Here is a 12517-nt window from a genome sequence, read left to right as displayed (position 1 = left end):
GTGTTTTTGTCAGCCGGACGAGCTTTTCTCTTTGGAGTGGGGAATGGAGAAAGTGAAGAAGTGAGAGTAAGAGCAGGGAGGGGAGGGGAGGGTGATGAGGGAGGGGAGGGTGGTGGGGTATTTAATATTGGGGGAAAAGTCTATGTATATTTAAAAGAATAAACCCTGCGACTGGCGAGTAGTACTTGTGTTTAATGTTTTTTGTTGGAGAGTCTTAACCTACAGTCTTACTATTTAAGGTGTTATTCATATATTTATACTCAGGTTACTATAGTGAATCTTTGATCATGAATATTTACTTCATAGTAATCCAGCATTATTTATAATGTAAAAATGTATTTAGAAACTTTTGAGAAACAGCATATATGAAGATATCTAGTTTTTTTTATTTACCAGGACCAATGCACAATACAGGATTTCTGTTATAAAGGAAACCCTGAAGCCATCACGGTTATTTTTTTGGGCTAGAAAACAGCTTCTCCGCTGCTTCAGATAACATTATTTTCCAACCATAACTAGTTAACTGAACCTTATATGGAAAATTGTTGTTGTGCCCCATTAAAGATAATTATTGTTAAGGAGTGCTTGAAACATATAATCAGATACTTGTGATTTTTTTTTTAGTTCCACTGTTTAACGAATGATTTTAAATGAAAATCATCAATACTAACATGGGTTTAAAAAAAAATGTTTTTAATCACGCTTACAGAAGTTGCTGATTACGACTACATCAAGTATGAGCTTTTGAATTTGTGTGCATTTTTTTCAAGCAAATAAGTGTTAAGAGGAGAAAGTTCATTACTTTTAACAAAGACTGGACTGCTCATATGATTAATCTTGTAATGCATAAAACGATGCTATCATAGTCACAAAAAAGAAGCCGTTAAAACCAGTATGACATAAACATTTAAGCGTTAACGGGCTTCCTCTACTTAGACCATCAATTAGAAGGTGTTGTCAGGTGATTGTGGATATTGCACATGTCAAGTGTGAAATCAGTGCAGTATGAGTGGTCTGCCTGAACCAGCTTGCAGGCGCCGCCTCATTTATACTGCAGTTCGTGTGACTCATTCCCCTCTAGCTTACCTATCTGAGGTGTCTTTTATTGCCTCAATCGAATCTCTCAAACCTTGCAATCCTGACAAATCTAACGTCATATCTATATCGGTCTACGCAATTTTGAGAATAACCAGGAGCCCATCCTTTTTAAAGAGGAATGGTTAAAAATAGACGAACCCATTCACCCATCTCATCCACCAACCCACACAAACAGACTGTTATTCATTTACACACCGAGCTGGGCTTCTGCAGCGGCTCATATGGGTGTGACTGACTCAATAAACTTTAACCAGGATAAAAAAAAACAGCAGTCCTGTATCTACACCAGAGCCTGAACAGGAAAGAGAGCTCGAACCGGGTACAGATTGTCATGCTGCCTCTTTCTTTCCAACCCTCTTTAACATCTGTTCATTTAACAATACTATTTAAAGGCAGAAGAATATTATCCGCAGCATTATCCGGAGGTGGGAAATTGGGTGACTGGGTTTGTATCTACTTTTGCCTCTATGTTTGTAACACCAACACCTCTAATCCCAAATGTTGAAACTTTCCATGTGACTGTCTCAAAGCATATTCTGACCCCTGGTGGCAGCAAAAAAGCATTATCCAGACCTGCCAAAGCAGCACTTCATTTAATGCAGGAAGAAGAGAGCTCTATCTGCAGAACATTGTGGGGGCAAATGAAGATCAGACTTTGGTTCATCTTCACTGCAGCACTTTAATAAGTTTCATTTATAAACATTTTATACTTGTGGCAGTGTCAAGACATCATTCATGAAAGTGTTTCATGACCTTTAATCATTGTTCCGCTTCACTTAAAATCATCCATAAAAAAGTCCCATCATTGACTGTCTAACTGGTTCTCATTGGCTGAAAGTCCCTGAGTTTTATTAAAAGAAATCCCTGAGTTATAGCAGCTTTTTTTCCTCCTTCTCCTCCCCTATATTACATCCACCAGTGTGTTGGCGGCGCCCTCAATGGCCTGGCTCAGTACTGACAGGTGGTAGTGCACTTTGTCCCAGTCGCTGGATTGTCCTGATGACTCAGCTTTGACAAAAGCATCAGCAAGACCAGGAAAGGTTAGCTTTCCGGCACTGCTGGAAGCCCAGATTACATGTCTGTGAATCACAAAGGCAAATAGAGAGATTAATCAAAAATAGGCTGTTGAAACTTCACAAGTAGCCTAACCATACATGATCGATATCCTTCACCTATATTGTCTTTGACTGTGCTTACAAGTCTGTGGGGCTGTCCTTCAGCAAAGCAGTGCTTGAAATAAATATTAGTAGCCTACCAGCAGAATAACATGCTAACAATGACATGCTAATTTTGTAATGCTCCCCTTATTCATCCCTCTCTTAGCATGCTGACAGTGTGATGGCATGCCGAGTTATAATGACCCATTATTTGCTTAAATTATTCATCTTGTTTGATTACATTAACAGTCCTTTATTCTTGCTCAATAAGGCAATAATACAGTGTTTGAGATTACATTACAATAGCTAGGAATTACATTTTTTCTTTTGTTCTGGTAGTAATACAACAAAAAGGTAATGTTAGCCGTTAGCAACCTCCTGTATGGCAGGCCTGGCTGTCTGATCATCTAAATTATCATCTAGTGCAGATTTCCTTCCAATTTTCACCAGTCATTGGCTTCTCAGTGAAATTATTATTATTTGTAAGGCACCTGTAGGCCTACAACTTGATGATGTTCAGCAAACGATAGGCTACTTAGCTCTTTACTTTTTAAATCAAAGTATAAAAACATTAATAGTTTCATGACAATGCTGACATTAATCCGTAACAAGATATATGATTAAGGCATAATCTCACAAAACAAGAATGAATGCCAATGTTTCCTCAGAGATACACCAATAGCCTTTCCTATCTTGTTTTTCTTCTGTTAAAAAAGCATTCATCATCTTTTACCTGAATGCATATTTATCTGGGAATGCAAGAGGGTTCAAGAAAGCGCGGTCCAGCAGCATGAGCTGGTCGTTAATCCTTCTGACTTTCAGTGGTCTAAGCATAAGAGCGATAGAGAAAGACAGACAAGGGTTATTCATCGCATTCAGTTCACGTAGAAAAGGCATTACAATATGTTGGTACTCTACGTCTGTGCTCTTACGTTTCATTTGCCAGGTCTGAGCTTTGAATCACCTGATCCAAATGAGATGCTGCACTCGTAAAGCTTTCTACTGCGCGTTCCAGTGGTTCTGAAACAAGAAACAAATCCTAAATACATAAAAAAAATGCACCTATCAAATCTTGTGTGGCTGTGAAACTGATGCTACTGTTGTTAGTGTTATTCTTTAGTCCAGCCTGGAGATGTTTTTAGCATTATCGCAGTGTGTTCATGTTACAAGGATGGTTCAGTCCAGGTGCTGAACAGATAAATGTTCAGTCTTTGGTATGACCATTTTAAGTATCGAAGTAAGTCAAGTGATTTATCCAGTTGCATTAACTCAGAATGAATACACACATGTTTAAATTATGAAACAATTCTGACTTTGTTGTGCTTACCCATGGAAATATTTCTAGCTTGCAGTTGGGTCTTATATAGGTGCAATGCTATATTGAGGTAGGCCTTTAAGACTTCAGAGTAGTCACTGCAGATGAATGGCAATACCAGGCTGTCAGCCAATCGGATCAAGATGTTTCCTGCTGTCCTGGCAACAGCTTGGTGACTGGTAAACCCTGAGAGAAAGAAGTGGTACAATGAAATCTAAGACAGAAGATAACATATCCAAGTACCAACTTTTTAGCTGAGAAATAGAATTTGGGTTATTATTTACAAAAAACATTGTACAATGACACTAAAATGTAAATGAGCGGAATTTCTGCCATTGGCTGTGAACACAATGTTCAGTACATTGAGATTCAACATAAACATGAGAATAGAGGTTTCTCACCTGGATCAATGAACTTTGAGGCATAGTCGAAGGTGTCATAGGCTGTGTGGTAAGCAGGATAAATCCGAGCATTTGTTTTACTCTGTTGGAATAAAATACAATCATGATGTGATTTACATAACCAATTAAATAAGTTCTAGCTTACTTAAACATGTTCATACCATAGACTGCATAAAGGAAGCAGACGTACAGTAATCTCTTGTTTTCAAATGTGAAGCCACTGTGAAGTTTCTATAACCGGCATTCTTTCTAATGGCCAGCAGGGGGCGACTCCAATGATTGATGAAAAAAAAAAGATGGAAATGCCAAAACGCTATACTTACAAATGTTGACAAACCCATGAGTGATGTCAAAGTCACTATGTCCAATTCTTATAAACAGTCTTTGATGCAGCGCTAAGCAGTACAGAAAAAAGGGAATGTCTTTGTCCAAATGAAAATTACAGCAGAGGGATTAACAAACAAGGCTTCATTTAAGGCCACAGCATTGCATTAGTAATTAAGGATATTTTTGTGCTTTTTGCAGCTTCCTCATATGGCAAGCCAACCCTATATACTTTGCTGTAAAAATGTAAGTGAATTACAGGTAAAGAACCTCGGAAACTGGAGTTGCTATCATACAAGGTTCCCAAATCCGACAGAACTCAAAAAAAATATCACAGTTATAGGCAGCAGACTTTTTTCTTACCCTGTCATATGTGTATGACATGTCTATGGAAGTGATTCCCAGGTAATGGACAAAGGCAGCATAGTCACTCCCTGCTCCTGTCAGGTATCCCATCCTGTCAAAGAGGAAAGAAAATAAAGGGAGGTTTTTCTGGAAGCATCACAAGCCTGAGGTTTTTAATTGGAAGCACACACTATAATGCAAATCACGACCAAAAACCAAAAAGGATAAACTACATGGTGTACCTGATAAAGATAAGTCCTGGCATGTCCACGTTCTACTTATATGAAGAGTAGCAAAAGTTGTTTAGCATGCTGCTGGTGTTGGCCTGTAGGCCTAAGCTCTTTTAAAGTGGCACAAAATACTTAAAGCCATACTAAAGCCATGTACTTCATTTGAAATCATGAATGAAGGCTAACAACAAATGAGATGTGCCAGAAATGGTCAATTATCTCCCAGGATGCATTGTAAAAAAGGGGAAAGTTGTAGTTTATTACTTGGGAATGACTCCGTGTTCTTGGCTTGTCCGATTGGAATACTTGAGCCAGTTGTCGTACACAGACGAGGAGACACTTCCAGGTGCTTTGACCTGGAGGACAAACAGTTTCATGTGGCAGTATCGGGATGGTTTGAGGACAACACTTTTAGTTACAGGGCAGCAGAGACCCATTTCAACAGACACAAGAGCTCACCTGTTTTGTGGCTTTAAAGATGACGTTCTGTACTGATGGCATCCCCGAGGCTCTGAGGGTGGCATTGGCTAAAACGGACAGGAAATAGGATTGTTTCAATTCAATTCAATTCAAAAAACTTTATTTGTCCCCGGGGGGCAATTGAAAGGCACACAGAGTAGTAAATTAACAACAGTGCAAGTAAACAAAACATTTTAACCTAAATATAAAGTGTCAATTTAAATACAACTTAAAGCTTTTAAGTTTGGGATTAGCATGACACAATAAACAGGTAGATACTCCAACCACAGCTTTCACCTGAGATGAGTCAGCAACAAACTTCATATAAAGCATATAGACAATTATTTTCATGCATTGTATCTAAATAGACTATACAGAGAAATCAAAATGACGTACTATTAGCTCAAACTTCTGGTGGTTGAAAAGTCATCACAACCTATCTTTTTCTAATCTAAGTTTTTAATGATGAATTTTTGTTACTTTTGTGTGTTGTTGGGCTAAATGCAAGACATTTTCAGTAACTTCTGACAGTTAGTAAAAGGAGAGCTTCTTACCAAAGACAGCTATATCCACATTGATGTAAGCAATGGTGCGTTCACTCAGCTTTGTGAAGTATTGCTAAAGAGAAAAAAATAAGAGAAAATGTGTTTTTTCACTGTAAGCATATAAGAAAAACTTGCAGAGAATCCTAGCATAAAAAAGGCATTAACTTCTTTAATGGATTTGGTAATGGCTAAGAGATTTAAATAAAGAATAGTTGTGTGTTTTGTTGCTTATGATTCAATCTTTCCATTTGCTTATTTTTTTCAAGCTTTAAAAGAAACATGTTCATATTTCACAATAATAAATATATGTCTAATCTTGCAGACTCATTGCAATCACCTCTGTGTATTCTGCAGACCCAATAAGGCCAAACTCCTCCGCTCCCCAGCTTCCAAAGATCATTGACCTGCGAGGCCTCCATTTTCCTGCCACAGAGAGAGAAAAAAATATAAACTCTTAATCCAGCACAATTAACAAAATAATTCACTACCTAAGACTCTCCTCCTCACCCTGCTTCACCATCTGGCCCAGTACTCTTGTCAATTCCAGCATGACCGACGTCCCGCTGCTGGGGTCGATGGCACCGTGAACCCAACTGTCCCTGTGGTTCCCATAGATCACATACCTGTCTGAGCACAAACACAGAGCAGCCACAGAGCAAATCAAAACCTGGAACAAAAACTGCTGAAATCTGAGGGCAGATTTGGAGTCTGTGACCTGTCTCACCTGGCTCTACACTCCCTCTGATAATGCCCATCACATTGGAGGAGTTCTTCACTTCTCCATAGTTGAAGATATCCAGTTTCACATCACTGGAACAGAAATTCAACTTCAGAAGCAATAAGACAGCAAGATATGTAGACTTCCAATACAGCTGCAATCTCTAACAGGAGGTATGTGGAAGTTTTTAAATTTCACGCTCTTATATCCAAGATGTAAAAGTTCTGAAATATTACTGGAACGGAAAATAAACAGTAAATAATTGGTGTTCCATTTATTTAAATAATTTTTTTTAAAGCATATAAAATATATGGAACATATTTTTAATGATGTTGTAAAATTAAAAACTTTTTCTGAATGCCCATTTATACCTTTCAGCACTCTAACAAAATGGTTCATTTGCGAGTCATGTTTTCACTTAACCTGGGAGTGCCGTTTGTTGTGCTTTTGTGTTAAAACGTTATTGAACATTGTTTTGGGATACAAAGGATACATTTGTTCGAAAAAATGATATTACTAGTTAAGATAAGAATTCCTCTAATGCATAAACTTGTCATGTAGTTGCTTACCTGGCATTAAAATCTGATGTACTCCTGAACCCTGGACCTCCAAAGTTGTAGGTACAGTTGAATCCTCCCTGCCATGTTTTGGGTGCTGCTTTTCCGCCAAGCTCACTGAATTGACCAATAGAAAAACATGTAAGAGTAAGTTCTTAAACAACCATTTTGGGCCAAATTAATTCTACAAGCAGATTTGTCTTTTCACAAACCAGATAAGTATGAAGGCATCCTCAAATCCGATTGGTTGAATTGGAATAGGAGGAATCCCAGTAATGTCCTTAACTGGAATTCTGTAGGTTTTCTCTGAGAAATGAGTAAAGAAAGTACAATTATTTATTTACTTAAAGTGTATTTAAAAAACTATTTCTTCTTTTACAAGATTGTCTCAGCCAAGACTGTCAGCAGCACAATTTAACAAAGTTACAGACATACATCATGTACATTTCATTTATTTATAACACTACTGTGAACCTGCACATTGTGAACCACAATTACACATGTCACTGCTTACCTTTAGCTGCCAGGTAGGGTGTGAGTAAGTCTCCATAGTGAGTGTTAAAGGAACCTCTCTCCACACCAGAGGGCGGCAGATACCATGAGTGTGGATAAGTCTCATTAATGTCAGACATGAGACCATCGTTGATGTCCAGAGGGTCTGTGTAAACGAGCACACCAACGACGCCAAAGGGTGCTGCGTTGATGGCCTGGAAGAGACCCACATGGCTTTTTATTTTAACATCTCCTCTTCAGATCCTTTTTTTAATTCACACATTTATTCTCCAAAATCAGAATTTTTTAACTTTTTAAAAATCATTTTTTAAGGCTAAAAACAAAACGTTTATCCCAATAATATTTAGCAAATCAATAATATTTACAAGCCATTTGCTGATTTGTGTACTTAAAGATTCATCAATTGAAACATTCTGTGAACAATTTTCTGAATCTCTTTTTCAAAGTAAACGTTTTTATGATTTACTAAGGATCAATAAAAAACGGGCCTAATTGTTTTTTACAATCCAACTTCTTGGCGTGATTAAAGCTTCCTTATTGGGAGTGATAGGGAGCTTTAAATGTAGGTAGTAATTACGAAAAGAGATAATAATAAAATCTCACAGATAAAGACAATGTAACCTCTTTGTTTTCCATGTTTTATAACCTCAATAAAAATGTCTTTAAAAGATCAAGGATATTTACTTTGTTGATGATACCTGCCAAAGCACTCAGAGCTCAACTGCCACTTTTGGCAAAAAAAACTGTTTATTTTTTCTCATGTTTTAGAAAACATAATCAGACTTTAACAGGATAATACAATAGAGAACATCCACTTAACAGCACAAACTCACCTTATCAGCTCTTCCTGCTCCACCATATTTGGTGATAGCGATGGTTCCACTGAGGTCCAGTGTCTTATTCAGCTCCTGATAGTCACTTAGTTTCCCCTGATTGGCGTACACCAATTTCCCCTAAAACCAGCAGAAAAAAGTCATCAGAGATCAAGAAGCAATATAGGTAATAATGAAGTTTTCCACAGAATACATGGAGTTTTTTGCAGAAGAAAGGTGAACTAAAAAAAACCCTTACAATGACAGTAGAGTTTATCTTATCGTTGTCTTGTTGGTTCCAAATCTGCTCCACTGATAAACCAGTATTATGACTTTAGCTAAAAAAAAAAAAAATTGGTATGGAGCCTTGAAAATATTTTATTACTTTTTGACTTAAGTTAACTCAATACTGAAAGGTTTTATGGAAAAATGGTTTATGGAAAGAAGGCATACATTTTTTCCCCGGCCAGGATTCTAAGATGCCGAGGACACATTGATGACTTAAACTGAAATATTTATTGTAGCTTGGCCAAGAAGAATAGTCTTGTCCAACAGCGAAGTGTTTCTCTGTATGAAGTATCATTAACAGTTGTTTAACCTACAGTCTGCTGTATGTCAAAAAGTTACCTTAAGAGACCAAATCTGTGGCAGATTATTTTGTCTACAACGTTCCTGTTCCGACCTTGGTTTCCATGGGAACTTTAACTTGCCCAGAAGTCATCAGTAAGGATAGTTTACGTACAACACAAGACAGTCTCTGACACTGTCATGACCCATCGAATAGTGGAGTCACAGAGATTCAGTGTTTATCGAAAAAAATCAGCTTTAATCACGCTTTAGATCTACATATTTAAGATACACTTTAACATTATTTAAAACAGGAGTTTACATGTATTTCTAAAGATCTTATCTTCCTTGAGCATAATGACATGAGCATCAAACACAGACACTTAACTAACAGAGAAGTGACATTTCTCTGTCCCTGTGAGAGAGGGTGACCAGTTAAGAAACAGGTATCAAAGGTTGTGATGGGTAAGTTGCAGTGTGACTCAGAGATGTGACAATCATGTGATTTTTACAATATCACTAACCGACTTTCCAGCTTGTATGCTTCATGACACTGGAATTCCCATAAACAGACTTCTCCTTTTATCTATCCTGCCATATACAGCCTAACTGTATTTTTTGTTATGTTTGATATGTAATTTTATGACATTCAAGATTCAGAATTCTGTTATTTGTTGTCATGTTCCTTATGTATCTGCATACATGAAAAAAAAAGATGAAATGCTGTTCTCCCAGCCCCAAGCAGTGTGACATAAAAGAACATTTAGACATATACAGTACATACCTAAAAAAAAAAAAAACCTCCTAAGAAATAAAATCACTTAAAGTACAATAAAAAAACACAATAAAAATAACTTAGATTACAAAAACAATGGCTGGAATTAAAACAAGCAGCATACAGCTGGCACCAGTCACTCTGTTTGTGAAGCAAGTTTGGTTTGCACTTATATCTGTCCAAACAGAATTCTCCGGCTTGTTCCTAAAAATATATTGAAACAATTCCACTGAAGACCCATGGAAGAATTGTGTCAGGCATCTCTAAGAGATCTTTAGACAGTGTTTCAGATCTGTATGGATGCAGGTTTTTTACCATTACGTTTCCAGCAGGGGAGTATGCAGCGTATGGCTGAACCACCTCAGGATCATCTTGGTCTGGAGTGTAGCTCTTCTCTTTTTCTCTGACGGTGTGCAGCACGGTTTCAGACGGGCTCACTGAAATCAAACATCTAGTCACTATTCTGTTTGGGGGTCAGTGAATATCAGCAGGTCACTAATGGTACAAAAACAAACAACAACCATGTCTGACAATTGTAAAGATTAGTTCCAGTTTGTTTAGTAAGCTGGGTTGAAATATAGCTTCCAGAAAAAGTTGTTTTATAGGAAAGATGATTAGAAGAGTGGTCTAAATGTAACACTTTGCCCTGAGGACTTCAACCTCCTGGGCTATTCATGTCACTTTAACTGCAGCTTTCAAACAGATAACAACATTATTTATGTGTCTCTGTGTTCTGTAAATCCGTCTCATTCTTAAATTGTAGCAAAAGGATAATTTAATTAAAATAAACACACAAATAAAGAAATGAGATGTAACTCACCTACAGTGACCTTGTTGGGTTTCTTGGGGTCAGGAAATGACAGGTAGACCATGTATTCCTCTCTCCAGGCCTCATCCAGACCGGTTTTGGGGTCCTGCCATCTTTTCAGCATATACTGCACGGTCTGCTCGTCTCCAGCTGTGGTGGCCATGTGGGGCACTTTGGTCAGCTCCCTGTGGAGGATGATGGGTAGAGGTTTGATATGTTTCTAATATTTGACTGTCTAAAAACTAAAAGGGCAATAAATAATCTAAAGAGATTACCAAAGGAGGATTATAACAACCACACACTTCAATGGTCTTGTATTTTTTCAAGAAAATTTACAAATATGTTATAACAGATATAGAAGAACCCTCCTGAATTCTAGTTTTGGGCCGTATTAGTCTTACACACAAGCTGGTCTACATGGCTGTTCAATTATCTTTTTTCTCAATTTCCTGTTTAGACTCTCTGGTCTCACATATTTATAATAGCTTGAACAAAAAAGAAAACCTAATAAAATCGTAACTAAGTGCCAAACAAAATCCAACTTTTGTCATTCATAAACTCACCGGAGGTTCTCCTGAATCTGAATGTTGTCCACCTCAGACAAGAACTTCTCAATAAAACTCTCATCCACATCCTTCACCACATCTTTGACCCAGGACGGTGCAGAGCTGCTGCTCTTTACGATACCATAGTTTCCAATAAGAATCCCCACAGTCAGTATGACAGCTCCGCACAAAATCCCAATCAACACCTGCTTCATCATTCTCTTCTTGAAAGTTGTCCCGACAGGGAGCGTCCTCCAATTGTTTTGGTGTTACTTATGTGAGAGAATGCTGGCTGTAACAGTACAGCTGCAGCTCCCAGGAGAAATAGAAGCAGTCACTGGGACGTTTACTAATTAATGTTTGCAGATGGGTTGGACTTTGTCCTTGTGTGTATGATTGTGAGGGAGGCTGTCAATGTATTTTCAATGTCAGCGCTCATTCTCTGTGACTGTGCTCTAAATGTTTGGACTATATTTGATACTTGGTGTGATAATGATTCCAAGACAACACAAAAGTAGAAGAAAACTAAAAACAAATAAATAAAACAGTGAAAAAAAAGATTTCATTTTGAAACACATTCTTGTAGTAATTTTAAGGATGCAACGCAATTCAAAGTCTTTTATTATGTGCCGTGGATCCTGAATGTTTTTTTTTGCTAGGATGGCTTGTGACTTCTTTTTTTCAAGTGTAATATGTTACCTGTTTAATGAGAATCGTGTGAAACTTTGCCTTGAAAGAATCAAAGCTCTTATCATGTTGACAGCAATCAAAGTCTTGCACTTTGCATTTCCTTTCTGTTTTTCTTTGTTCCAGGGTATTCTGGACTGATTTAGAAAACTGTTTGCACATTTTGACTATTCTAAAACCCAGTTGCTTTTTTACTTGAAAAAAAAAAAGTTAATTAAGCTAGAAAAAAATAAAACATGTCTAAAAATGTACTTAAAATTATTAAAGAGTATAATAACTTTTTGTTTTGTAAGTTCTGTTGCAATTCTCATTTTATTAATACTTTTATTATATTTTATTATATTTGTATGGTCTTTCTGTGTGTCTGTACATTTAATTTAAGATACAGTACACCTGTAACTAAAATCTACTTTCTAAAAACTATTGATAATTGATGATGATAATTGGAACAACAACATTTTCTTTTTTTAAATGATCAATGTTTACATAAACACCTTGTATGAACAGGTATGATAGGTGTAATTTGTTTGGCTTACTGGAAATTGACCTTAATTGGAGTATTTAATTTAGGAGATACTACTTTATTGATTCAAAATTAAACCATCTTTATTTTTTTTTTTTTCTTTGACTCTTACATTTAAATACCTTGAATTTTTTTTTT

General features: G+C 37.0%; 1 protein-coding gene across 1 annotated transcript; it reads right to left on the bottom strand.

Moving 5' to 3' along the window:
- Positions 1–1752: 1752 nt before the first annotated feature.
- On the bottom strand, positions 1753–11514 carry naaladl1 (N-acetylated alpha-linked acidic dipeptidase like 1). The gene is made up of 19 exons (XM_065948648.1): positions 11188–11514; positions 10637–10809; positions 10132–10253; positions 8496–8615; positions 7664–7856; positions 7362–7455; positions 7162–7266; positions 6599–6684; positions 6382–6501; positions 6212–6297; positions 5884–5947; positions 5330–5397; positions 5135–5226; positions 4659–4752; positions 3972–4053; positions 3583–3756; positions 3188–3275; positions 2989–3081; positions 1753–2177 (listed from the first exon to the last, which is right to left on the bottom strand). Exons 1-19 carry the CDS (start codon positions 11385–11387, stop codon positions 2000–2002), a joined length of 2232 nt encoding a protein of 743 aa, XP_065804720.1. The 5' UTR covers positions 11388–11514; the 3' UTR covers positions 1753–1999.
- Positions 11515–12517: the final 1003 nt, after the last annotated feature.

The sequence above is a fragment of the Labrus bergylta genome, chromosome 2 (assembly GCF_963930695.1).
Source record: "Labrus bergylta chromosome 2, fLabBer1.1, whole genome shotgun sequence".
NCBI classification, from domain to species: Eukaryota; Metazoa; Chordata; class Actinopteri; order Labriformes; family Labridae; genus Labrus; species Labrus bergylta.
Note: the sequence above shows the minus strand (reverse complement) of the source record. Positions and strands in the feature narration are given on the sequence as shown.

Coding starts and splice junctions, on each gene's coding strand:
- naaladl1 (XM_065948648.1), bottom strand. CDS start 11,387: ATGATGAAGCAGGTGTTGATTGGGATTTTGTGCGGAGCTGTCATACTG. Junction 7,857..8,495: donor GAGCAGGAAGAGCTGATAAG/GTGAGTTTGTGC, acceptor GGTCTCTTCCAG/GCCATCAACGCAGCACCCTT. Junction 5,948..6,211: donor GGTCTGCAGAATACACAGAG/GTGATTGCAATG, acceptor TTTTCTCTTTAG/CAATACTTCACAAAGCTGAG.